The following is a 27301-nucleotide window of genomic DNA, read 5'->3' as shown; positions in this document are numbered from 1 at the left end:
AGGAGAATCTGCAAACATGTTTTCAACTCATGTTTTACTCTGCATTCAGGGCCGCAGATGCAGAGCACCAGGGAAGTTTTACCCATTCTTCCTGAGGATTCACAGAGGCTTTGATGAAAGGTGCACTACAGTGCACCTCTCTGTCAATAAAAAGACAGATAGACATGAATAAAAAGGTTTATGAATATATATACTTGACAGCCAGAATTTCACCTAGGCAGGTGAGTCATGGATGGAGATGTAATGATTGCTGGGTTTTTCCCTCTTTACACTTTGGGAACAAATCGCAGTCAAAGTGATGATTCTGGAGATGGACAGAACAAGCCGTAAGTAACATCATTGTATTTCAATTTACTAATTTGTTCTCAGGATGGGCAATGGTAACTCCAAGTGCACACATGAATGCTCTCTGTCTTCTCTACCCTGACATCCCATCCTTTTGCTAGAGAAACACCTCAGTTTCATTATTTTATCTTGTATCTACTTTTGAGTGGTTTTCTGCCTACAAGTAAGAGAGAAATCTAGTTTCCATCCGAGTATATTCTTCTTTCTATGATGGTAAGCTCTTCGTGATATTTACTTCAGTTTTATCTACCTTTTGATTTGTAGAACGTCCTCTTTGCTTGATTGATTATTGCTACTGTGTTTTCACACTCTATTTCCTTTCCTTTATGAATTTAATTTTAATATAAAGATGATTATAGAGAGGTTATAGTTATGTAAGTCAGGTAAGGAATACATTTCTTTTGGAACAATGTTACTCCTCCCCTTGTTTCCTCCCACTTCTTGATCTCCTGACTCCTCTTCTGCTCCAAGATGTAAAATTCATTTCCAAAGCAGTGTCTAGTAAGTATTACTTTTAAATTGGCACACCTTTTGTCTCACTGTTTCTACTTGATTATTTCATTCCTTTTAATAACTTGCAGAAGTTTTTACCATTTCCTATATTTTCTATAGCCATAGGTTTTTTTATTTTCTTTTATCATTATTATTTTATTTTCAATTTTTAAAAATTACATTGAAAAGATGATATACAAAGGGGTTACATAATTAAGCTAGTGAGTATGTTTCTTTTTGAACAGTGTCACTCCCTCCCTCATTCTCCTTCAGTTTCTCCTATCCCGACTACTCTCACTGACAAAGGGTATAGTTTCTCCCATATTGTCTAATGTGCATCATTGCTTAATTGTTTCACCTTTTGTCCCACCCTTTCTGTTTCCCATTCTCTTCCACACATTAGATAAGCTTATATGCAAAACAGAGGGTAGAGGAATAACAAACAGGACAAGAGGGGATTAAACCAAAGAAAAAGGGAAAGGAAAAAATGAAAAAAGAGGAAAAAGAAGAACAGAAAAGAGTACAATAAAAAATCACCTTGTTTCTAGTTCCTTCAGATGCAGTGCAGGTGCTTCAGCTAATTATCTGTTCTCTTTAATTATAGGAAAGGTTATGTTTTCCTTTTATTCCCCTTTTTCTATACCCATATGGTTTTCATTTTCATTTGTTCCAAGGAACAGTTTATTTCTTGAAATTTGCCTTGAAAACAATTCACTTTATCATGCATTAATCATGTAATTAAATTGAATACTCTTAATTATTATTTTACTACTTAATTTTGGTTAATGGATAATTCATGTAATTTTCTGGTTATATGCTTATTTTCCTTGTTAATTTCTTTTGGGGGGGGGTCCAGTCGTGGTGCCTGAACTCTGGGCCAGGGCTCTGTCCTTCAGCTCTTCAGCTCAAGGCTAACACTCTACCACTTAAGCTACAGCACCACTTCTGGCTTTTTTCTTTTTGCATATGTGGTGCTGAGAAATCGAACCCAGGGCCTCATGCATGCAAGGCAAGCGCTCTACCACCAAGCCACGTTCCCAGCCCCTTCCTTGTTAATTTCTATCCTTACTATATGTGTTTGTATATATGCTCAATATACTTTGAACATTTTTAAAATCTGGATGGCTTTGTGTCCCATCCCATGATTGTTTGTTTGGAGAGAAGTTTTACTCAGAAGTTGAATGAGGTGTTCTGCTGGTGTATGTAAGGATCTTCTGATCAAGTGTGAAATTTAACTCTACTGCTTCCCTGTTGATTTTGTCTGAATGATCCATTGATAAAATCTTCACCTACTATTATATTGAGGACTATCAAAGTCTGCTTAACATAGTTTAGTGATTGTATAATATGTAAATACACATTTTGAATTGCTACTTCATCTTGTAAATTTGATATCTTCATCATTACATTACAAAATGTCACTTCATTGCTTTGATTAAAGTCTATTGGATATGTTATAGACACTCCTACTTTCTTTTGTATTTCATTTGTATTTACTGAACTTTCTTATACTCACTGAGGGCCATTGATGGTGAAGGGAGTTTCTTGGCATCAACGTTTCCTTTGGCCTTGAGTTTTTATTCATTCAGCCATTTTAGCTTTTACAGGTAGAATTACATGCATTTACCTTTGCAGTCATTGTTGACAGGTCAGAGCTCCTTATTGCTATTATGTAATTTGTTCTCCATGTTAATTGAAGTTTCTTCCACTTTTTCTCTCCTTCAGTGGTTATGAAGGAAGTTCAATAGTAGTGTCTTTTGATTACTGGATTACGAGCTTTCATTTGCTGTTATATATTTTCTGGTAATTACTGGGCTGAAAATAGATGACAGGAAGCTATTTTGGAATAACAACTATCTGGGATGAGGAGGATGTAATAAAAACAGAAAATAAACATACAAGCAATAGAGGGCTATGATCAAAGTCCATAAATGAATGTTCAGAAATGTCATAATGAAATCTTTTAATTTAATTTTAAATTAAATCTTTCATTTAATATATTAAGATGAAATGTTAAAGACAAACAGGAACTGCAACTGCATTATATTCCTCTTATCATTTGTAATAGTGGATATCCAATTTTATATTCTACAGTAATTACAAGATATAATTATATTAACAATTTTTCTCTCTGCATAAAAGTTGTGTGTGTGATTTTGCTAGCACATTTACAATGTTAGAGTATTTTCAACAAGTTTTATAGCCCCTTTGCCTAGTAGGTTTTATACATTCTTGAACATTTTTATTACTCATCAATGGTTCAATCTTTTGGACAGAATGCTTTTCTGTTAACTATGTAAAAATAACTGTTTATTTTTGTATACAGTGGTTCCATAAACATTTAGCATTTCACATTTAAAAACTTCTTCAAACAGCTGTCTACCCCATTCTGATTTTCTCACAAAGTGGTCATGTTACATGGGCATTAAATTTGGCTGACATTAGAATAGTTTTTTTTTTTTTTTTTGTGGAACAGGTGTGTGGGAGTATATTCTTTTAATTGTACTTGTCTGGGAATATCTTTACCCTTTTATCCTTGACTTCTAATGGATGTCTTTGCTGGCAACAGTAATCTTGGTACACAATTTATCCATTTTTGTCCCTAATATTTTAAAGATTGTCTGCCATGCTCTCCAGGATTCTATGGATTCTACTGAGGAGTCAGCCATTAGGAAAACAGAGAAATACCTATGTGTTATGAGTTCCATTTGTAGCTTCTGTACAGACTATGTGTTGTGGTCAAACATTTGATTAAGCTTTCATCTCTAGATATCTCATATTTCTATCATTGTCTACATTAGGAAATTTAAATTCTGCCATTGCTTTTTAGAACAAGCATTTTAACTTTTTGTCATTCTCAACCATTTACTAAATCCTCAATACATTAATATTTTCTTTTTCAAAATAGTGTTGTCAGCTTTTGACCAATCATTTTCCACATGTCTTCATTCTTACTTTCAGGTTCCTCCTACATATGCATATGTTCAATTAGACTTTATTCAAGCTTACTATTTGTTTCTGTTTAGAAGACATCATTAACATGATAGGCTTCCAAATTGAAATTTCAAATATGTGTACACCATGTGTTAAACAAGTTAAGCCTCACATTTGAATTTCTTTCTTGCCTCCATTATTTCCTTTTAAAACAATATGTATTGATTCAATATTATTTCTTTAGAATGTGTGTGTACACATACTCACACCATTGCACAGACATAACAGAGAGAGAGAGAGAGAGAGAGAGCAAAGTGTTGATTCTCTTTATTCCTCTGTAGTCTTTCTAGAATCTCAAAATAACAATATTGGGAAGGTAATAGAGATTACTGCATTTTACAATGGTGGCCTTGAATCTTTGGATTTCAATGTAAAGCTTACAATTCTTTCATTACTTTTCATGTTGGAGATTTCTTTCTCCATTATGATGTGCTTGCAGTTAGATTCATCCCGCTTGTTTTATTACATAAATAAGAATAAAATTCCTTCACCTGGTATTTGAGCTCTCTTCTGGCTGATATTGTAGGAAGAGCTGTTCAATATGTCAGGTCTGTTAGTTAGAGAAACTTAATATAGAATCTTCCTTAAATGACTATTGAAGATGTATTACTTAGCCCAGCCTGCCTTATAACCACATAAGATAAACTGGGTGACCGAAAACACACAATTTTTCACACAGTGGAGCTAGTTACTCTAATTATCTTCGCAAGAGAATAATTTGGTGTCTCATGAAAGACTATTCCATGTTTAATGGGCAACATTAGTGTTTGCTGTGGTGCATGTGATAATGGGGAATAAGCAAGCTCTCTCTTAAGTTTCTTAATCTTATGCATGACAAATTCCCTTCATGTCCTTAATCCCATAGACAACCATAAAAGACTATATTTGCATTCCATCATAGTTGGGACAATGCTTTAACATATTCATTGGCAGAGAAGCAAGTATTTAGTCCATCAAATTGATAAGTTTTAAATTTCTATGCTCATTATGCAGGTTTATCTTCAACACCTACCAGTTTGTTTTGGCCTTGGCTTTTGCTATTGAAGAGATCAATGAAAATCCTCATAATTTACATAACTTGATGCTAGGATTTAATATCTGTAATGCTCACATGGAAGCTTGGAAAACATTTAAAAATCCCTTCACGAGCCTTTTTGGGAAGGACAACCTTCCAAACTACTCCTGTGTGAGAGTGAGCAAGTCTATAGCAGTACTGACAGGACCATCGGGATTATTATCTGCCCAGATTGGTATATTGCTGAACCTGTACAGGTTTCCCCAGGTGAGAGTGGGAGGAGTGAAGGGATATAAAGAAGTATCTAATTTGGTGCCATTTCAGCTGTTAGAAGATAATTATAGGAAGATACTGGATTTATGAACCTATCAAATTTTGTGATATCAAAGAGTAAGTATTCAAAGTAATAAAGATCCACACTTCCATTTTTAGGAAAGGGACTGGAAAAGTTAGAGCCACAAAGAGATTGTTTGGACTTTTAAGCCTTGTCAATAATTTTCTTAAAAAATCAGGAAATGGAAAAATTACTTTAAAGTATAGCAATATGTTGAGATGTGTCCTGATGGCTAACTGCAAACCTAGCTACTAAGGAGACATCTCTTATTAACCAAAAAAAGCAGGAAGTAATGTGTGGTTTGAGTGATAGAGAGGTAGCTTTGAGGGAGAAAGCCAAGGAAGTGCACGAGGCCTTGAGTTCATGCCCCTATAATAGTACACACACACACTCACACACACACACACACACACACACACACACACACACACACACACTCACACACACACTCACACACACACACGTGTGCGCATGCACGTAAGATATTATGTTGAATGATGTAACTCAGACTCACAAAGGGAAAGGGGCATGTGTTCTCTCATATGTGAAAGTTAAATCTAAAATATGAACATGTAATATAAAATAAATATAGGACACACACATATCCGTTTACAAATATATTTGATTAATCTGTAAACTATGGTACACATAGAGGTGGAATCCCATGGTATAACATTTCTGATCAACTAAGAGATATAAAACACTAACACTAGAACATTGAAGCATAACTTGTCTGGGGAGAGTTGTTAGATGTGCAAAGGGGCAGAGAAATATGGAGTAGATGTGTGGGAAAATACAACATATCACATATATGTATGTATATGTCTATATATAGATATTTAGATATATATACATATTCAGATGTGTGTGTGAAAATGGACCTAGGAAAGTCAAGGAATGGGTAGATTTGCTATAGATTGAATGAGTTGATGGAAATAGTGATAAAGATCAAGGAGCTTTGTAGGAACAAATTGAAATGTACAACTATTAAAAGCAATTTTTTAAACTAAGAAAAATCTATCTTCCACCTACTTCAAATGGTTATTTAATACATATCATAAGTGAGATCATAATGGATAGAAATCTTCTCATTCATGGAGCATCCAATTTTCATTCCCTTTAGCTTACATTTGGGCCTTTTGATCATGCTCTGAGTGACCATAAGAACTTTCCTGCTGTGTATCAGATGGCCTCAAAGGACACATCCATAGCCATTGCCCTGATCTCCTTACTCCTTCATTTCATCTGGAACTGGGTTGGACTATTGACCTCACAAGATGAGAATGGCTTGTGGATTCTTCCTGAATTGAAAGAAGAGATGGACAAGAATAGAATTTGTGTAGACTTTGAGCTAGCAATCCCAACCTCGGGCTTGGCATATGTTTTTAAGTCATGGCACTTTATAAACAGATTAATAAATCTTCAGCAAACGTCCTCATCATACATGGTGATAATGAAGCCTTACTAGATATGGTAAGATGTATTGAGCAATTTTTAGTAAAAGGAAAAGTTTGTATCATGAACTCACAGCTAGAGTTCACCATGAGGAGGTAATATTTTGTACTAGGTTCATTACATGTACCTCTCATTTTTTCACACCATCATCCAGAGAATTTGGGATTCACAGATTTTGTCAAGGCAGTTAACCCTTTCAAATATCCAGAAGACTTTTTCCTTGCGAGGCTATGGTTTCTGTCTTTTAATTGTTCAGATTCAGAGTCAGACTGTGTAACGTGGGAGAACTGTCCTCACGAAGCCTCCTTGGATTTGTTGCCTGGACACATTTTTGACACGACTGTCTGGAGACAGTTACCATATATACAATGCTGTGTATGCTGTGGCCCAGGCTCTCCATGAGCTGCTTCTTCATCAAACAGAAGCACAAACAGTGGGAAAGAGGGAAGGGGCAGTGACTTCCCCTGCACAGGTAAGGCCTTCTGTGTTAGATGACATACCCCATAGGCAATGTCACTTCCTAGATAGTTTTCAAGCCATATAAAATTTAAGCATTTTAGGTATGTTTTCCAAAAAGCAACAAATAATATTTGTTTAAATGTCTGTGAAGTACTCTGGACGTATTTTTGTGCTCTTCAGGAAAAGCAGGCCATAACAAGGATCAAGTGAGTTCCATGTTTCATAAATTCTTTTAGTTACAAATAGCCTCAACATATTCATAACAGATAGTTTTCCTTGTTTTTTATTGTCAAGATGATATACAGAGCGGTTACAGTTACACAAGTAAGATAGTAAGTACATTTCTTGTCAAACTTGATACCCCTTCATTCATTTTTCTCTTACTTTCCCTACCCCTCCCCCTAAAATTGTACAGATCATTTCCAAAATATTGTCTTGTATATATTGCTGTTGCATTGGCCCCTCCCTTATAGCAGATGTTTTGAAAAGTATAAATGCACCTTGATTTTCCCTATGAGTTTCTTATGTAATAGCAAAGGATGACCTGCTGAAAAGAATTATCCACATTTTGCATGAGGGACCTAGTTTTATTCTACTTTAAATATTAAAATTTTACCAAGTTCATATTAGCAACATGCATAAAATTAGTGGTTGTAGGAAACACTGGCTAGACCACTGAGAGTCATCTTATTTGTGACTCTCTAGACTTGGTTTCTTTTGAAAAGATTGCATCTACCCCTTTGTTGAATGACCAAGATTTGGCAAAATTATTTTTATTCCTCCATAGATTTTCTTCTGGAATGCTTCATTAGGTGGATCTACTATTCTTTCATTCTACATCAAAATTTAAAGGCAATTAGGAAATTTTTTTCTTCAGGTTTTCTGTCTTAACTCGGGATGTACTTCACCATAAGATGATGTATGTCTTTTAGCTGCACTCTTTTCTGAAGAACATCCAGTTTCACAATGCTGCTGGAGATCAAGTGACTTTGGATGACAAAAGGAAATTGGAAGCAGACTATGACATTGTAAACATATGGAATTTCCCAGAAGGTCTTGAACTTGAGGTGAAAGTAGGAAAGTTTTCTCCATATGCTCATCAAATGTCTTTATCTGAAGATATGGTACACTGGGCCATAGGAAATACAGAGGTGGGTTGGGTTTAATTGCAATGATTTTAAGGACATATAAGTAAGAAAATTTCAGCCTTAAAATGTATATCTGGTTGGATGACATATAAGAAAATTTCAGCCTTAAAATGTATATCTGATTGGATGCCCGCAACCTATTCCTGTAATACTAGCTAACTAGGTGACTGAGATACAAATATTATGGTTGGAAGGCAGTCTAAGCAGAATCTTCTCTGAGATGCTTATTTTCATTTAACCACCAATAAAGCAGGGCTGGACACTAGTGACTCATGCCTGTAATCCTATCTACTCAGGAGAAAGATATCCTCAGGTCTAAGATTACGTATCTGTTGAAAGTCCAACTGGGCAGAAGAGTCTTTGAGACTCTTTTCTCAATTGACCATCAAAAACCTCAGATGGAACCTCAGGTCAAATGGTAGAGTGCTTATCTTCAGGAGAAAAAAGCCCTTGGAAAATGAACATGTACTTATATCAAACCCTGGGACTAGGACAAAAAAAAAATAGACATTCACAGTCTCTAAATGGGGATTTAGAATAGTGTCATAAAATGCATATTTCTTTTTTTATTTTTTATTTTATTTTATTTTTTTTGTGAACATACTGTAGAGAGGGGTTACAATTACGTGGGCAGGATAATGCATACATTTCTAATCAAGCATTGCAGCCTCCTCCTTTGTTTACACTTCACATCCCTTCCCAGCCTCTCCCCTACCTCTCCACCAAATCCACCCTCCTTCCCCCCGTCCCACACCAACGCTGTAAAGCTCGTTTTCGATATGACAACTTGTACTTCTCATTGTTGCAACAGGTCCACCTGTACCCTTAAACGACTTGTTTTTCCCATTCCCTTCCACAAGTTATACTGACATCAAATATAGTGAAAGCAGGGGTTATACTGTGGGGGAGGGACATACAAAGCAACAAAGAGATAACCTTATAAATGCTTTAGAAATGCATGAAAGAAAAAAAACATTAAAATAAATATCTAAGGGTTCATTTTCCTAACATCACATTATCTGACCTTTTCCGATCGACTCATACATATACTAGATATTGCAAATAAGGGAAACCATGGGACTTATGTTTCCTTGGGCCTGGCGTACTTCATTTAATTTTTTCCAAGTTTTTCCATTTCCTAACAAATGGGGCAATGTCATTCTTTCTGATGGAGGCATAGAATTCCATTGTGAATATGTACCACATTTTCTTGATCCATTCATCTACTGAGGGGTATCTGGGTTGGTTCCATATCTTTGCTATGGTAAATAATGCTGCAATAAACATAGTTGTGCTGGTAGCTTTAGTGTGGTCTTGTTTGTAAACATTTGGGTAAATGCCCAAAAGTGGGATTGCTGGGTCATAGGGGAGTTCTATGTGAAGTCTTTTGAGAAACCTCCATACTGCTTTCCAAAGTGGTTGAACAAGTTTACATTCCCACCAACAATGAAGTAAGGTTCCCTTCTGTCCACATCCCCTCAAGCATCTGTTGTTGATTTTTGCCATTCTAACTGGAGTGAGGTGGTATCTCAATGTTGTTTTGATTTGCATTTCTTGTATGGCTAGGGACGTTGAGCATTTCTTCATGTGTCTATTGGCCACCCTTCTTTCTTCTTCAGAGAAGTTTCTCTTTAAGTCATTAGCCCACTTATTTATTGGGCAGTTGTTTCTTTGAGGATTTGTTGTTGGGTGTTTTAATTTTTGATTTCCAAGTATATTTTATATATGAGAATCTTGTCTGTTGTATGGCTAGTGAAGATCTTCTCCCAATCCGTGGGCTTTCTATTGATCTGGCTAGCTATGTCCTTTGCCATGCAGAAGCTCTGCAACTTCATGCAATCCCATTTGTCCAACCTTTCTTTGATTTGTTGTGTTTCTGGGTCTCTATTCAGAAAATTTCGGCCTGAGCCAAGGAGACCTAGGGTTTCTCCTATTCCATCCTGTAATGTTTTCAGAGTGTCTGATTTGACTTCGTGGTTTTTGATCCATTTGCAGTTGATTCTGGTGCAGGGTGATATATAAGGATCTAGCTTTAGTTTTCTACAAGTAGTTAACCAATTTTGCCAGCACCATTAACTGAAGAGGCTTTCTTTCTTCCATTCTATTGTTTTAGCTCTCTTATCGAAGATTAGATGGCTATTGGTCTGTAGGTTCATTTCTGGGTTTTCATTTCTATTCCATTGGTCCTGAGGTCTGTTCTTATGCCAATACCAAGCTGTTTTGATTACTATGGGTTCATAGTAGAGTTTGAAATTTGGTATTGATATTCCTCCAGCAGTGTTCTTTCCGTTGAGGAGCGTTTTTGCTATTTGGGGTCTTTTATTGTTCCATATGAATTTTTGGATTGCCTCTTCTACTTCCTTGAAGAGTGAGGTTGGAATTTTGATAGGTATCGCGTTGAATTTATAGGTAGCCTTGGAAAGAATTGCCATTTTCACGATGTTAATCTTTCCAATTCAGGAGCATGGGAGGTTTTGCCATTTTCTAAATTCTGTTTTGATTTCCTTTTTCAAGATTTTAAAGTTTTCATCATGGCAATCCTTCACTTCTTTGGTTAAGTTAATTACTGGGTATTTTATTTTATTTTTTGTGGGGCTATTACAAATGGAGTTGCTTTCCTAATTTCACCCCACTTTTCTCATTGTTGGTATACAGAAAAGCCATTGATTTTGGGGGGTTAATTTTATACCCTGCTACTTTGCCAAAGTTTTGAATCAGCTTGAGTAATTTGGGAGTGGAGTCTATGGGATTCTTTAAATATAAGATCATGTCATCTGCAAAGAGGGAGAAGTTTATTTTTTCTTTCCCTATTTGGATCCCTTTTATGTCTGCATATTGTCTTATTGCTGAATCTAGGCAATCTAATACTAGATTGAAGACAAGTGGAGATAGTGGACCTCCTTTTCTTGTTCCTGAGTTTAGAGGAAATGGCTTTAGTTTTTCACCATTAAGTATAATACTGGCTGTAGGTGTGTCATAGACAGCCTTTATTGTATTGAGGAATGTTCCATTGATTCTTAATTTTTCCAAAACCTTCATCATAAAGGAGTGTTGGATCTTGTCTAATGCTTTTTCTGCATCTATTTAGATAACCATGTGATTCTTATTCTTGCTCCTGTTTATGTGATGAATAATATTAATTGATTTGCGTATATTGAACCAGTTTTGCATCCCTGAAATGAATTCTGTTTGATCCAGGTGTATAATTTTTTGGATGAATTGTTGAAGTCGATTGGCCAAAATTTGTTGAGAAGTTTTGCATCAATGTTCATCAAAGAAATGGGTCCATAGTTCTCTTTCTTTGATGAGTCCCTGCCTGGTTTAGGGATGAGTGTGATGATGGCTTTATAGAAGGTGTTGGGTGGTGAACTTTCTCTTTCAATTTCATTGAAGAGTTGGAGGAGTATTGGTGTGAGCTCTGCTTTGAAGGCCTTGTAAAATTCCACTGTAAAACCATCTGGTCCTGGACTTTTCTTAGCTGGGAGGTCTCTTATTGCTGTTTCTATTTCAATGCTTGATATGGGCCTGTTAAGATGGTTTAACTCATCTTGGTTTAGTTTTGGCATGTCAATATTTGCTAGGAAAAGGTCCATTTCTGTCAAGTTCTCAAACTTATTAGCATAAAGTTTTGAGAAGTATTCCCTTATAATGTTCTGAATCTTGGTTGTTTCCGTGGTGATGTTTCCATTCTCATCTCTGAGTTTATTTATTTGGGTTTATTCTCTTCTTTTTCTGATAAAATTCCCTAAGTGTCTGTCAATTTTGTTAATTTTTTCGAAGAACCAACTCTTTGTTTTGTTGATTCTTTCTATATTTTTTTTTGCTTCTAATTCATTTAATTCTGATTTAATTTTAATTATTTCTTTCCGTCTACTGGATTGGGGTTTATCTTGCTGCTCTTTTTCAAGGAGGTTTAGATGTGTCATTAAATTCTTGGTTGTAGATCTTTCCAATTTGTTGATGTAGGAGCTCAGAGCTATAACTTGCCTCTGAGTGCTGCTTTGCTGTGTCCCAGAGGAGCTTGTAATTTATGTGTTCATTTTTGTTGAATAGCAGGAACATTTGAATTTCCTTTTTAATCCCTTTCATGACCCACTCGTGATTCAACAGTGTGTTGTTCAGCCTCCATGTGATACAGGACTTTCCTTAGTGGCGTTTGGTGTTGAGTTCTAATTTTATTTCCTTGTGGTTAGAGAGAATGCAAGGTACAACTTCAGTGTTTCTGAATTTAGACAAGTTTGCTTTGTGGCCTAAAATGTGGTCTATTTTAGAAAATGTTCCATGTGCTGCTGAGAAAAATGTGTATTTTGATGCTGCTGGGTGAAAGATTCGGTAGATGTCAGTTAAATTTAGTTGATCTATGCAGTTGTTTAGATCTCCGGTTTCTCTGTTGAGTTTTTGCCGAGTTGATCTATCTAGTGGGGAGAGTGGTGTGTTAAAATCCCCAACAATTAATGTCTTTGGATCTATATGCGATTTGAGGGAAAGTAGTGTTTCTTGGATAAATTTGGGTGCTCCATTGTTTGGAGAATACATATTTAGAATTGTAATATCCTCCTGAAAGAGAGATGCCTTAATTAGTATGTAGCGAACGTCTGTATCTCTTTTCACGAATTTTAATTTGAAGTTCATTTTATCTGGTATTAGGATTGCAACTCCCGCCTGTTTTATGGGGGCCGTTGGCTTTGTAGATTTTGTTCCACACGTTGAAAATGTGTTTGTTTTTACGGGCTAGAATGTGACTCCTGAAGGCAACAGATAAAAGGGTCTTGTTTTTTAATCCAACTAGACAGTCTATGTCGCTTAATTGGAGAGTTAATCCGTTAACGTTAAGATATAAGACTGAGAGGTATTTGGGATTCTGCCATGTTATCCATCTTCTTGGGGGCTGTGAAAACTGGGTTCTTCCTATGGTTATTGGATTCTCAGTTTGGGTGCAGTTTCTTGGCCTTTATTGTTGTCTTGTTGGTTTTCTATGTGTAGGACATCTTTAAGAATCTTTTGTAGGGCTGATTTGGTGGAGATGTATTGTTTCAACTTTTCTTTGCTATGGAAGATTTTTAGTTGGCCTTCAGTTATGAAGGAGAGTTTAGCTGGGTACAGTATTCTTGGTTGATACTTGTTTGTTTTTAGGGCATGGCATACATCATTCCAGGCTCTTGTTGCTTTGATTGTCTCTGTTGAGAAATCTGAGTTGATTCTAATTGGTTTCCCTTTATAGGTGATTAATCTTTTCTCCTTGACAGCTTTAAGGATCTTTTCCTTGGTCTGAGTTGGTCCTGTGTGGATTATAATTTGGCGGTGGCATGTCATATTCTCGTCTATTTGGGGTTCTAAAAGCTTCTTTTATCCTAATAGGCCTATCTTTTTGCACGTTTGGGAAGTTCTCTGCTAGGATCCTGTTAAACAAATTTCCTAGACCATTAACTTCTGTTTCTAGGTACTCCTCTACACCCATTATCCTTAGATTAGGCCTTCTGATGGTGTCTTCCAAGTGTTGGATAGATCTATCATATTTCTTGGACTTGTCTTGGATGGTTGTATGTTCTTTCTCTATAATATCTAGGCTGTCTTCAATTCCTGAGATTCGATCTTCTGCATGGTCTAACCTGCTGTCTAGACTTTCTACTTTGGTTTTTATCTCTTTTCTTTCTAATTGGTCAGTTTTGATGGCTTCAAATTCTTTGTTGAAGCTTTGATTTACATCTTGTATGACCTTCTTTACTTCCTTAATTTGGTGTTCAGTGTTTATTCTCAAATCACTGAGTTGATTGGTTATGGTTTCCTTGGACTCCCATTCCTTCTGTTGGGTTCCATTCAGCATTCCCTTTGTGGTCTCCCTGACTTCCTTCAGCTCTTTGTTAATGGATTCCATGAATGCCTTTAGTGATCTTTGTGTATTCTCTTCCTGCCCTCTCAATTCCTGTATTACTCTTTGATTAGTTTCCTCCCGTTTGTGCGATTCCTGTAGTTCTCTTTGAGTGTTCTCAGCCTGCTCACACCATTCCTGCCTTTCTCTTTGATTATTCTCAAGCTGCTCATGCAAATCCTGTATCAGTTTTTGAGTAGCTTCCTCACGCTTAAGATATTCCTGTATAAACTTTTGGATTGCCTCCTCTCTCTCCCTATCACACTCATACAGAATCCTTTGTATGGTTTCCATCTTTTCATTCATCATGTTTGCCAGCAGTGTTTCTAGAGCTATTTGGGAACTCTCCTCTGGATTATTTATTATCTGTTCTGTCCCCTGATTATCAAGATTGGGAGTTGAGATACCCTGATTTCCATTTTTCTTGTGTTTTTCCGGCTTACTCTGCCCATTTGAGATGAAAATAGCACCAGTTTTGTGCTAGAACAATATCCTAAGGCAAGCATCAACCAAAGTCTGTATTTGCACAGTCAGTAGCCTACAGATACAATCTAGTTCAACAAATACATCTATTCAACATCATCAACCATACGTTAATGGGCTACAAACCGCAAAGAAGAATTTGGAAAACCAGAAATTATTAGGGTTAGGGAGAGATGTGGGTAAAAAATAGGAATAGGGTGATGTGGGAAGGTACAGGGAGAGTTACGAAGAAAGAGAAAGGGAAAAGATAAGAGACCAGAAAAAAATAGAAAAATTTAAATTATAAATATTATGCAGAAGAGAAAACACACTATTCAGAGAAGAACGTGAATATAATGAGAGAAGGGGAGGGATATAAAGGAGATGTGAAAAACTTAAAAATAAAAATACCTCCAATATTATATATGTATAAAGAGGTAGTACTGCTATTAAGGAATTTAAGTCTCAGAGGTTTTGAATTGAGTAATAATTTGTGGATTAAGTGTGTACACAATGTAGGACAGGGTCTAATAATCAACTACGGGATTATCTGAGGATGTGCAGGACATGAATTAAGTCTTACAAAGAAGAATGAAAGATAGGAAAAGGTGAAAAGGATTTGAAAGGAAGAAAAGAGATCAGAAGTTCAGTATAGCTAAACAAAAAACAAAAAGATAATTTAAAAAGAAAAAAAAAGAGAAAGAAAACTAAAAAAAAAGAAAAACTCACATTCACGTACCCTAAAATAAAAATTATAAGAGGAAAAAAATGTTACTGGAAAACAATTTTTTTTCAAAAAAGGCAAAAATTAAAAATTAAAAAAAAAGTTAAAAAGAATTTTTTTTATAAAAGGTACACAAAAAAGAAATAAAAGTTCTTTGATTTTTTTGCGAATGGTGGGCAAAATCCTGTATCTCCCTTGTGTCCATAACCAGCCTCTTGTTGGAGTCTCTGGTCTGCTTTTGGTCCTGTGGCTTGGTTGGTTTCTTAAGTCAGTTTGTTTGAACAGGCAGAAAAATGCTCTGCTTTACTCAGGATTTTGTGATCCTCCTCCCAGGCTAGTTCAATGGGAGGCAGATCTGCTTTGAGTATCACAAAAGAGGTGGATGCAGTGATGAGGCTAGGTTCTGGGTAGAGTTGAGGCCTTTCATAAAACAGTATCTTTTCCCTGGGGCTAGTTTGTGAAAACCTCACAGAGCCCAGCCTGGAGCCATTCTCAGGGTTTCTGTTTACTGAATTTCAATTGATTGTTGAGGCTGCTAGAGGGAGGGGCAGCCTCTGGCTCTGATTACCCAGTGAAGAAAGCCACTCTTAGGGCTGGCGCCCGAGCTGGGTGACTTTTCCCTGGGTGGAGCTGAGTCTGGCAGGTCACAGCATTAAGTTCTTGTGACCTGCTAAATGACTCTAGCTTTATTCCAAGGCCTGAGTTGGAGCTAGCAGCTCCGTCGAGCTTTGTCGGTATCCAAGATGGAGATCTCTGGTACTGGGGGGGGGTGGCCTTCCCTCCTCTGCTCCCTGAGAAGGAATGAGGATGTCAGGCTTCTACTCATGCTGAGTCTTGGTTCCTGGGTCATCTCTGGTCTACGAACTGCAGGATGAAGATGTCCGCTCTTTGTCGGTTCTTGCTAGTATTGAGTAGAATCCGCTCGCCCGCTGCGTCTGGCTCCTTCGTCCTGGATTCTCTGTGGCTCAGGTATGGCGCCTGCGATCACCACCGCCACCGCTGCCGCAGCTGCAGCGGCTCCTGGCAAGAACTCAGATGTGTCTCCTTGCCTGGATTTCCTCTCTCTGGCCTGACTCTCTGGCCTGTCATGACACACTTGGTGTGATTCTCTGGCTTAGGACTGTTCACTGGAACTCTAAAACTGCTTTCTATGTGAGAGCTTGTTTAGACTCCAGCTTCTCCTCCGCCATCTTCCCGGAACTCTCATAAAATGCATATTTCTTTACAAGTTTTTAACACTATGAAAAAGTACCCAAGGAATCACTTAGTGTGGCGAAAGGGTTATTTTTCTCCCTTCTGTGGAGGTTTCATTCAATGGTTAATTGGTTAAGCATCTTTGGTGAGAGGAGTCCTTCAATTAGGCTATGTGAGAAGATTCTCACTTCATGGGCACTGGAAAACTAAGACAATACTACGTGCATGGAGTTCACATATCCTATAAAGGGGAGGTCTGTGCCCTATCTTACAGCACACTTTTGAAGCTTCAAAGAGTATTCTTCCTTCTTGCACTTCACAATTTCACAGATGAGTAGGAGACAACATATAATAACATGACTTCAAGGAAGTTCCATAGGGCTGGACACTGGAACATACTTTCTCACCATTAAGCTCTACATTTAAAGGTCTCACACTTTTCAATAGTTCCACAGGCTATAGATCAAGGTTGTAACACATAGTACTTTTGTAATTATGTGATTTGCAATCTATAACAGCATTTAAATCATTTATGTGTATAGAAATAAAACACTTAATAATTCAATATTTTTTTCAAATTTTTTATTGTGTTTAAGTGGTTACATAATTTGCCAAATTGCATAGTATTGTGGGATAGTGATGCTCAGTTAAAGTCACAAACATGTTCTAACTTTCTTGGAACAAATTGTCTATCATGGTCTATAACATTTATGAGTTCTATGTGCTTTGCGATACAGTTATATCTTCCACATTGGAGGGTATGTACATTTCATTTGTTTTGCATAGCATCAGCTGTTCCCTCTTTCCCACTTGTTCTCTCCCTCCCATCACTGCCATTAAGTTGTTTAGTTCACTTTGGTTAATGTCCAGTGCAGCTGATTGATCCCTGTTACATGTTTTTTCCTGATTCCATCTAGTCTGTGTCATCTTCCTGGTTCTCCTCCAGTGTACACAAATATACCATACATGTGATCAGCAGCACGGGGTTATTTAGTAGTGATTCGCCCAGATGAGTGGAAGTCCTTTGATTCTTAAGTCCTGTTAATTTTGTCATATCACCTAACATTTTGTATTTAACAGCCACTTAATCAGGGAGACCACGTACCATTTGTTTCTATGCTCTTCACTTACCTCGCTCAACATGATTTCTTCTAGCTCTATCCATTTCCCTGCAAATGCCATTATTTTGTCATTTCTAATGGCTGCATAATATTCCATTGCGTATACATACCACAAGTTTTGCATCCATTCATCTGTGGTGGGACATCTGGTTTGTTTCCATATCTTGGCTATTATGAACAGTGCTGCAATAAACGTGGAGGTGCATGTGTCCTTGTATAGTGGTTCCTGTTGTTCGGGATAGATGCCTAGAAGTGGTATGACTCAGTCATAAGGGAGGTAAATATTTAGCTTTCTGAGGACCCTCCAGACTGCTTTCCAAAGTGGTTGTATAAGTGTACAGTCCCACCAGCAGTGTAATAGGGTTTCCTCTTTCTCCACATCCCCTCCAGCGTTTGTCGTTGGCTGCCTTGAGGATGTGGGACATTCTGACTGGGGAAGGTGGCATCTCAGTGTTGTCTTTATTTGCATTTCCTTCACATCTAGCGATGGTGAACATTTCTTTGCCATTTTTATCTCTTCATCTGAGAAGTCTCACTTTAGTTCCCTTTCCCATTTAGTAATTGGTTTGTTAGGTTTGGAAGGAATTAGTTTCTTGAGTTCCCTGTATGTACTGCATATTAACCCCTTCTCTGATATATTGCGGGTAAATTTTTTTCCCCAATGAGATGGTTGCTTTTCTAGCTTGGTTGTTATAGCTTTAGCTGTGCAGAAGCTTTTTATTTGAAGGTAGTCCCATTTGGTGAGTCTCTTTCCAATTTGTTGTGACCCTGGGACTCTGTTCAGGAATTTCCTTCCTGTGCCTATAAGTTCAAGTGTCTCTCCTACTCTGTCCTGCAATAGTTTCAGAGATGCTGGTTTAATGTTAAGGTCTTTAATCCATCTTGATAGACTGGGTTCCACTATTAGTCTTCTGCATGTGGCCACCCAGTTTCCCAGCACCAGTGGTTGAAGAGATTGTGTTTCTTCCATTGTATATCTTTGGCTACTTTGTCAAATATCAGCTGACTGGAGGCCTGTGGTTTTATTTTTGGATCTTCTATTCTATTCCTTTGCACTTCGAGTCTGTTTTTGTGCCAGTACCATGCTGTCTTTGTTATTATGGTTCTATAATAGAGCTTGAGGTTTGGCATGGATATCTCTTCCATGTTATCTTTATTCCCTAGAATTGTTTTGGCTATTCTAGGTCTTTTGTTGTTCCACATGGATTTTTGGACTATTTTCTATATTTTAGAGATGTATGTCATTAGGATTTTAATAGGAATTGCATTGAATTTGTATTTTAATTTTGGCAGTATTGCCATTTTCACTATATTAAGTCTGCCTATCCAAGAGCATGGAAGGTCTTTCCATTTCCTAGTGTCTTCTGTAATTTCTTTCTTTAACTTTTTATAGTTTTCATTAAATAGTTCTTTTACATCTTTGGCTAGGTTAGTTCCTAAATATTTCATTTTGGGGGAGGTTATTGTGAATGGGGTTGCTTCCTTTATTTCCCACTCTGCTTGTACATTGGCAGTGTACAGGAAGACAACTGATATTTGTGGGTTGATTTTGTATCCTGCTACTTTGGCAAAGTGATTTATGATTTCTAAGAGTTTGGGGATGGAGTTTTTGTGATCGTGAATCTATAGTATCATGTCATCTGCAAAAAGGGATAGTTTAACTTCTTTTCCTATGTGGATCCCTTTAGTGTCTCTTTCTTGCCTTATTGCCCTGGCTAAGGGTTCCAGGACTATATTGAAGAAGAGTAGAGACAAAGCATCCTTGCCTTTTTGCCTGATTTTAGGAGAATTGGTTGTAACTTTTCCCCATTAAGTATAATATTGGCTATTAGTCTGTAGTAAATGGATTTTATTGTTTTAAGAAACGTTCCTTCTATTCCTATTTTCTCCAGAGCTTTTAGCATGAATGAATGTTGAATTTTATCAAAGGCCATTTCTGCATCTGTGGAGATAATCATGTGATTCTTGACGTTGGCTCTGTTGATGTGTTGGATTACATTTATTGACTTACCTATGTTAACCATCCCTGCATCTCTGGGATGAAGCCTACTTCTTTGTAGTGTATGATTTTTTAATGTTTTTCTGGATTCTATTAGCTAGAAATTTGTTAAGTATCTTTGCATCTGTTCATCAAGGAAATTGGCCAGTAATTCTCTTTTTTAGTTGGGTCTTTGCCTGATTTGGGGATGAGTGTGATATTGGTATCATAGAATGAGTTTGGGATAGCTCTCTCCTTCTCTATTTCTTTGAAGAGCTTGAGGAATATGGGTATTATTTCTTCTTTAAGGATCTTAAGGGTCTTTAAGAATTCTCTTGTGAATTCATCTGGTCCTGGGCTTTTCTCTGTTGGAAGACTTCTGATTGCTTCTTGTATCTTGTTGTAGGACATTGGCTTATTTAATTGATTAACTTCTTTGCTCAGTTTTGGCAACTTGTGTTTCTCTAAAAATGCACCCATTTCTGTCAGGTTTTCTTTCTTTAGAGAGTATAACTTTTGAAAGTAGTCAGTTAAAATTGTTTGGATATCTTGGGTATGTGTTGTGATTTTTCCCATGGCATCCCTAATCCTGTTAATATGGGTTTCTTCTCTTCTTTTTTTAAATTAATCTTGCCAGTGGTCCATCAATTTTGTTTATTTTTCAAAGAACCAGCTTTTTGTTTGGTTAATTTTGGCTATGACTTCGATTCTCTATTTCATTAATCTCCACTCTTAGTTTGGTTATCTGGCTCCATCTAGTAAATTTAGGTTCCATTTTTTCTTTATTTTTCTAGCTGTTTTAATTGCAACATGAGATTATTTACTTGGTCTGTCTCTATTTTCTTGATGTGGGCACTGAGGGCAATAAATTTGCCCCTCAGGACTGTTTTTGCTGTGTCCACAAGTTTCTTTGTGATGTGTTTTTCATTATCATTGAGTTGTAGGAATATTTAAATTTCATCTTTGATCTCTTCCGTTACCCAGGCATTGCTTAGAAATGTACTGTTCAATTTTCATGTATTTGAGTAATTTCTGCGGTATGCTTTGTTATTGAGAACTAGTTTGATTCCATTGTGGTCATATAGGATACAGGGGATTATGTTGATCCCCTTGTATTTGCTTAAGTTCCTTGCATGAACTTTGATATGGTCTATATTGGAGAAAGTTCCATGAGTTGCTGAGAAGAATGTGTACTCTGTTGTTTCAGGGTGAAATACTCGGTAGATGTCAGTTAGTTCCACATGAAGTATGGCCTCACTTAATTCGGTAGCTTCTTTGCCAATCCTCTGGTTGGTAGACATAAACTTTGGTGAGAGTAGGGCATTAAAGTCTCCTAGTATTGTCAGATTGGGATCTATTTTATTCTGTAAGTTTGAGAGTATTTGCCTAACATATTTGGGTGCACCAATGTTTGGGGAATGTAAGTTGATGATAGTAATATTCTCCTCTTGGATTGTTCCCTGTATTAGTATGTTGTGTCTGTCCTTGTCTTTGTGCATTGAATTCAATAAAAAGTTCATTTTGTCAGATATCAGGATTGCTACACCTGCTTTATTGATACACCTGCTTTCTTACTGGGGGCATTTGATTGGTAGATCCTTTTCAACCCTTCACACTGAGTTTGTTTGTATGTTTGGCTGAGGAGTGGGTCTCCTGAAGGCAACAGATGGATGGGTCATGTTTTCTGATCCAGTCTGCAGTTCTTTTTCTTTTGATTGGCGAATTAAGCCTGTTAATAGTAAGAGACAGTATAGAGAGATGCATTGTGGTCCCTGTCATTCCCTGTTTTCCTAAGTTTTTCTTCTTTCCTTTCCTCCTGTGTTTGCTCAATTAGACGTCTATTACTGCCTGTCTGGGTACAGGTCCCTGTTCCCGGTTGCATCCTTCAGGTTGTGTTCCCCCTCTTAGTATTCTTTGTAATGCTGGCTTAATGTTTCTGTATTCATTTAGTTTTTCTTTGCTATTAAAAATTTTCAGTTCTCCATCGAATGTGAATGCTATCTTTGCCAGGTACATCAGTCTGGGTTGGCAGTTGTTTGTTCTCAGGGCTCCTATGGTACTTTCCCAGGCCTTTCTTGCATTCAGTGTTTGTGTGGAGAGATCTGCAGTGATTCTAATTTTTTCCCGTTGTAGTAGAACTCTTTCTTCATTTTTGCTGCATGCAAGATTGTTTCCTTATTATTCAGATCTATCATTTTTACTATAATGTGTCTAGAAGTGTTTCTCCTGGGATCTTGCTTGTTAGGTTTTCTATATGCTTCTGTCATGTAGGTAAAATGTTCTTTTTTGAGATGGGGAAATTTTCACTGATTATCTTGTTGAATAGCTGTTGCATTCCCTTGCTTTGATATTCCTCACCTTCGTCTACTCCAATTATACGAAGGTTAAATTTCTTGGCACTATCTGCCTACTCTTGAATTTCCCTTCGGCATAATTTATGTGATTTTTCCATATCTGTAAATTTTTGGTCCAGTTGGTATATTCTGTCTTCGGTATCTGACACTCTACATTTCATTTCGTTCTCTCTATTATCTGTGGCTTCCATTGTGGTTTGCATGGAGGAAATGGACTCATTTATGGATTCAATATTGGTTCTCAAAGTCCTAATCTCACCTCTTAATGAGGAGTGTATGCTTCTATTTTGGCACTAATCTCACCTCTTAGCGAGGTGTGGTCTGCCTCTATTTTTGCTTGCATCTCCTGTTGGATATCCTGCATCTCTTTCAATATTTCGAACCTGTGCTCTTTCAATTTCTGGTCTATTTCTCACTTTATTTCTTGAGTCATTGCCTACAGCATCTCTTGGATGTAGCTTTTGTCTTCCATTCCTGTTTGCTCCCACTGGAGCTCTCCCCTGGGTGGCTGCTTGCTTTTGGAGATAGCTTGCTATCCTGGGTATTGATAAACCTTGTAATTTTTCTCTGTGATTTTGCAGGGATTCAGGGATTATTGGAGACTAATCTGAAATTTTGTTTTGTTCAATAGGTGTTTGTCATTGCTTGATTGCTGTTTCTGTGCTGGTAGAGAGAGTCTGTACCTGATCTCAGTTCTGTTAGGGGCCAACCTCCAGTTGTTGTTCTGAACCACATAGGGGTTCTCGGCTCTCTGCTGTAGATCACTGGCAGTTCCCACCTTTAGAAGTGTTGAACAGCCTAGACTGCTCCTGTTTGCTCCTACAGGTGCTCTTGTCGAGATCGGATGTGCTGGATGCACTCTTCCAGATGTTGGAGTCTGCTATGGGCTCCTGATATTTTTTTTTTTTTTTGGCCGGTTGTGGGTTTGAACTCTGGGCCTGGGTGCTGTACCTCAGCTCTTCAGGTCAAGGCTGGAACCCTACCATTTGAGCCACAGCACCATTTCTGGCCCTTTCTGCTTATGTGGTGCTGAGTAATAGATCCACGGCCTCATGCACCCAAGACAAGCACTCTACTGCTGAGCCACCTTACCAGCCTAAGATCATGACTATTATCAGATGCTCGTGGCCTGTGTTGTCCAATTCCCAGCCTAGAATATATGGGTCAGGTTCTGGTGCGGATTGGGCTTCTCTTGTCCTGACCCCTCGGGTCTTTTGCTGTCACAGGCGTGCTTCCCTGGGGGTGCAGTTCCCTGTTTTTCTCCCCTCTGCTGAGGCATATGCTCAGTTTCTGAGTTCAGTTGGGAGAAATTGGTTGTGTTTCTCAGGCACTGGATTCCCAGGCGGGGTCCCATCCCTAGCCTGGGGCACGCCGGTTGGACTTGTGCTGTTGTGTATCCTGCCTAGGTTATGCAGCCTGGAATTCACAGTTCAAATTTCTTCCACTGTTGGGTGTCTGGACCCAGTGGCAGTGTTCCTTGCTTGTGCATTTAAAGTCCCTTCCGGGGGCACTCTTGCTCTAGCCTGGCCAGCTGAGTGTGCTCCATGGGCTGGTGGAGCTCTCGAAAAGTTCCCATTTTTAGTGGGTCCTGTGGTCCAGATGTTGGGATAGGGAGGCTAGGTAGGGGTCTAGGGATTCCCACCAGCTGTGGTCTCCCTTGAGGTATACACTGTCCCCTGTAGGGTACTCACCCTGGAGCTAGTAGCTGTTTCTGTGTGATGTAGGTCATTGGTTGTTGCAATCAGAGTTCAGTTGAGGTGGTTGTGGGCTGGGATGGGCGGTGGTCACTCTGCATGTTTCTCTTCTGTCTCTGTCTCAGTTGATGCTGTTCAGGTCTGCGCCGTAGGGTGGGCAGCCTCTGCCCAAGAGGTAAGGGAGGGGCCTCTGTGCACTGAGCACTGGGGTTTGTCTCTGTTTGTGCTCTCTGGATCAGCACTGGTTCCTTGCAGTTCTTCTGCTCTGGTGTTCTGTGGGTGTACCGTGTAGCACTGGGGTTCCTGGAGTCGTGCAGAGTGGATTTGGTGGAATGGAACCTCTCTGCTCAGATATACAGTGAGGGGTGAGGGTGGGATTTTTATGCAAGCTCCTGGCTCAGAGGTTTCTCTGTTCATAGCAATCAGCAGGTCCAACATCGGTACCTCAGGTGGCTTCTGTGTGGGTGACCTGCAGACAAACCCCTGTGTCTCTAGAACTCTGTCAGCCCCCACTGGGCTGGGTTGGCAGCGGCTTCACGCGCTGCAGTGTGGCCAGTAAAGATTGGGGGAGGGGTCTTCGCTTTTCTCTTGTCTGAAATTCTTCTTTTTCTCTCTTATTTTGTTTTTTTCCTCCTTCTGTTTTCTCTGGATGTTTGTCTTTTTGTTGTTGCCGGTCTCTTGGGGAGATTAAGTGATAGAACGTGAGCCCTCTTTTTGGTTGGGGAGAGCTGTGGTGTTTCCCTACTGCCCTGTCGCCATCTTAGTCCCCCCTCTAGCTTCAATTCTAATAATTCAATATTTTAAAACTATGGATTGTTGGAGCATTATGTAAAGTCTAAACAATTACGACACATATGTGCTTGTCCTCAGCCTATTCACTCTGCCTGCAGTGAGGGTTGTGGTCCTGGATACAGGAAATCCCCTCAGGAAGAAAAGGCAGCCTGTTGCTCTTATTGCACACCGTGCTCAGCGAATGAGATTGCTAATGGGACAGGTAAGTTCATGCCATAGTGAGAAATTCATTTTCTTTGCTGGTATCCCCAATCCATGCAAGCCAATGCAAAAGTTGTATATTATGATTACAGAATCAAATTTTTCCTTCCTTCACTTAATCATCTAATTGTGACACTGGTTGATTCTTCTCCTTGAAAAAAACATCATGGGCTCTGATTTATGTATAAGATTAATTTTTTTCTGGTCTATTGTATATATGTTTATTCAAATACTTAGTAATGTAAGCTTAACTTCTGTCATAGTAAGTGCAAATCTTTTTAAGCACGAGGTCCCCATCTTCTTCAAAATTACCTTCAGACTACACAGAAAACACAGATCTTGTATATCTTTATTTCCTAGATCTTAGAACTGTTCTTGCAATGGAGAAAATACTCTGGGTTTGGTTTGGTGTAAGAAGCAAGCAAAAGTGTTGTGCATAGCATGACTTTATAGTTTCAAATAGAGATTTCTCCATCCCCTATAGGTGAGTAGAAGAGACAAATATAACAACTTCAAGGAAGGGTCACAGTTGTCCAATTTATATTGTACAGAGAATATAGAGGAAGTTGCGAAGTTTTACTACCCACAATTTTGAATAAGGGGTTTGACTTGTGCACACATGTCTGAGAATTAAGGCAGCATGAAGAGGCACAGAAAATTATTCATATGATATTAGAAATGGCAAGAAACAATATTTGTGATTGTCATTACAAGCAAAAGAATTTCAATCAGACTAAAATATGAGAATATGGGAATGAGTGTGGGAACATGATGAAGACATAAAAATAAAAGTGAACATGTCTGGTAATACTTGGTAATATTTACTTTATGCTACTAAGTATTCACGTGTCAGTATTATCTCTAGACAGGGACTTTCTAATTTCCTTTTAAGTATTGGAAATGGATAAATGTTTATTTGAATTCTTCACTAGATATGGAGCAGTGTATGAAGTGTCCAGATCATCAGTATGCCAATACAGAGAGAAACCAGTGCCTCCCAACAGATGCAAGATTCTTGACTTATGAAGAACCCTTAGGGATGGCCTTGGACTGCATGGCTCTTTTTTTATCTACACTCACAACAGTTGTTCTTGGGGTCTTTGTGAAACACAAGAACACTCCCATTGTCAAGGCTAATAATCAAGCTCTCAGCTACATCCTACTCATCTCCCTCATCTTCTGCTTCCTCTGTTCCTTGCTCTTCATTGGCCGTCCCAACAACAGCACCTGCATTCTACAACAGACCACATTTGGAGTTGTGTTCACTGTAGCTGTTTCTGCTGTCTTGGCCAAAACTGTAACTGTGGTTCTGGCCTTCAAGGTCACTTCTCCAGGGAGAAGGATGAGGTGGCTTCTGCTATCGGGAGCTCCTAACTTTATCACCCTCATCTGCACCCTGATCCAGGTGACTCTCTGTGGAATCTGGCTGGGAACCTCTCCTCCCTTCATTGACACAGATGCACACTCTGAACATGGCCACCTCATCATCCTGTGTAACAAGGGCTCCCTCACTGCTTTCTACTCTGTACTGGGATACCTGGGTTTCCTGGCTCTGGTCAGCTTCACTTTGGCTTTCCTGGCCAGGAACCTGCCTAATACGTTCAATGAGGCCAAGTTCCTGACCTTCAGCATGCTGTTGTTCTGCATTGTCTGGCTCACTTTTCTGCCTGTCTACCACAGTGCCAAGAGGGAGGTCATGGTGGCTGTAGAGATCTTCTCCATCTTGGTGTCTAGTGCAGGGCTACTGGGGTGTATCTTTGCCCCCAAGTGCTACATTATCTTGTTAAGACCAGATAGAAATTTTCTGCTTGGCTTCCGTGACAGAAGTCATCCCGGGAGAAATACACCCTCTTAAGGTGAAACTTACATGTTAGGTCAAATATATTCCTTTTTCCATCAGATATTAGTTTATATTGTTGTAATAACTTCTATGAATAAATGACTCTTACTCATTTTTCTAGCCAGAGCCAAGTAAATTTGAAATTTATTCTCTATATGTTTTATTATCCCATCATGTCAACTACTATATTTTCTCTGTTGACTTGTTTTCTAATATTGCTTTGTTAACCATTTGCCTAAAATTTCTTATTTGGTGTCACTACTGGGGCTTGAACTTAAATTCTGGGTACTTTCTCTGAGTTTGTTGTTTGTGTTTTTTTACTCAAAAAATGGCATTTCCACTTAAGTCACAGCTCCACTGTTGGCTCTTTGGTGGTTAACAAGATAACATTCTCATGAACTTTCTTGCCCAGTTTGGCTTCATACTGTGATAATCACATCTTAGCTCCTAGAGTAGCTAGAATTATGGTATTTTCTAAATTTTAAAGAACATTAGCTTCTTGCCTACACATCAGTATGCTGCTTAATCCTCAATGAAATCCTTTAATATTGCCCTCATGATGAAGTTCCAGGCTTTTATATACTTGTTAGAGTTTACTTTGTTTGATAATTGTGTATTTACATTCCTACGTGTGTTTTTTGCCAATATTCTTCAATATGTTTTGTTTCCGTCTTCTTTCCCTCACTCTCTTACTTTTATTTTTCTTCATGTGCCTTGAAGGTCACATTTTCCACATGTATTTAATACCGACCTGCCCCACCATGACTGCCTTACCACGTCCAATGGAGCCAGGCACAGCCGGGACCTCCACCACAGGGGTATCATAGCAT

At 38.3% G+C, this 27301-nt stretch overlaps 1 protein-coding gene across 1 annotated transcript; it reads left to right on the top strand.

Moving 5' to 3' along the window:
• Window positions 1-228: 228 nt before the first annotated feature.
• Window positions 229-26486, top strand: LOC122118393 (vomeronasal type-2 receptor 116-like). Its single transcript, XM_042692364.1, has 7 exons — window positions 229-326; window positions 4825-5113; window positions 6304-6519; window positions 6591-6653; window positions 8027-8245; window positions 24509-24632; window positions 25564-26486. Exons 1-7 carry the CDS (start codon window positions 229-231, stop codon window positions 26484-26486), a joined length of 1932 nt encoding a protein of 643 aa, XP_042548298.1.
• The last annotated feature ends 815 nt before the right edge of the window (window positions 26487-27301 follow it).

The sequence above is a fragment of the Dipodomys spectabilis genome, unplaced genomic scaffold, assembly GCF_019054845.1.
Source record: "Dipodomys spectabilis isolate Male_0828 unplaced genomic scaffold, ASM1905484v1 ptg000149l, whole genome shotgun sequence".
In the NCBI taxonomy this organism is placed as follows: domain Eukaryota; kingdom Metazoa; phylum Chordata; class Mammalia; order Rodentia; family Heteromyidae; genus Dipodomys; species Dipodomys spectabilis.
The sequence above is the reverse complement of the archived record's forward strand: the minus strand, read 5'-3'. Positions and strand labels throughout refer to the sequence as shown.

Excerpts from the sequence above, each read along its gene's own strand:
- LOC122118393 (XM_042692364.1), top strand. The coding sequence starts at position 229 with ATGGATGGAGATGTAATGATTGCTGGGTTTTTCCCTCTTTACACTTTG. Across the intron at positions 6,654-8,026 it reads ATGAAGCCTTACTAGATATG|CTGCACTCTTTTCTGAAGAA; the intron begins GTAAGATGTATT and ends TATGTCTTTTAG. Across the intron at positions 24,633-25,563 it reads TGAGATTGCTAATGGGACAG|ATATGGAGCAGTGTATGAAG; the intron begins GTAAGTTCATGC and ends ATTCTTCACTAG.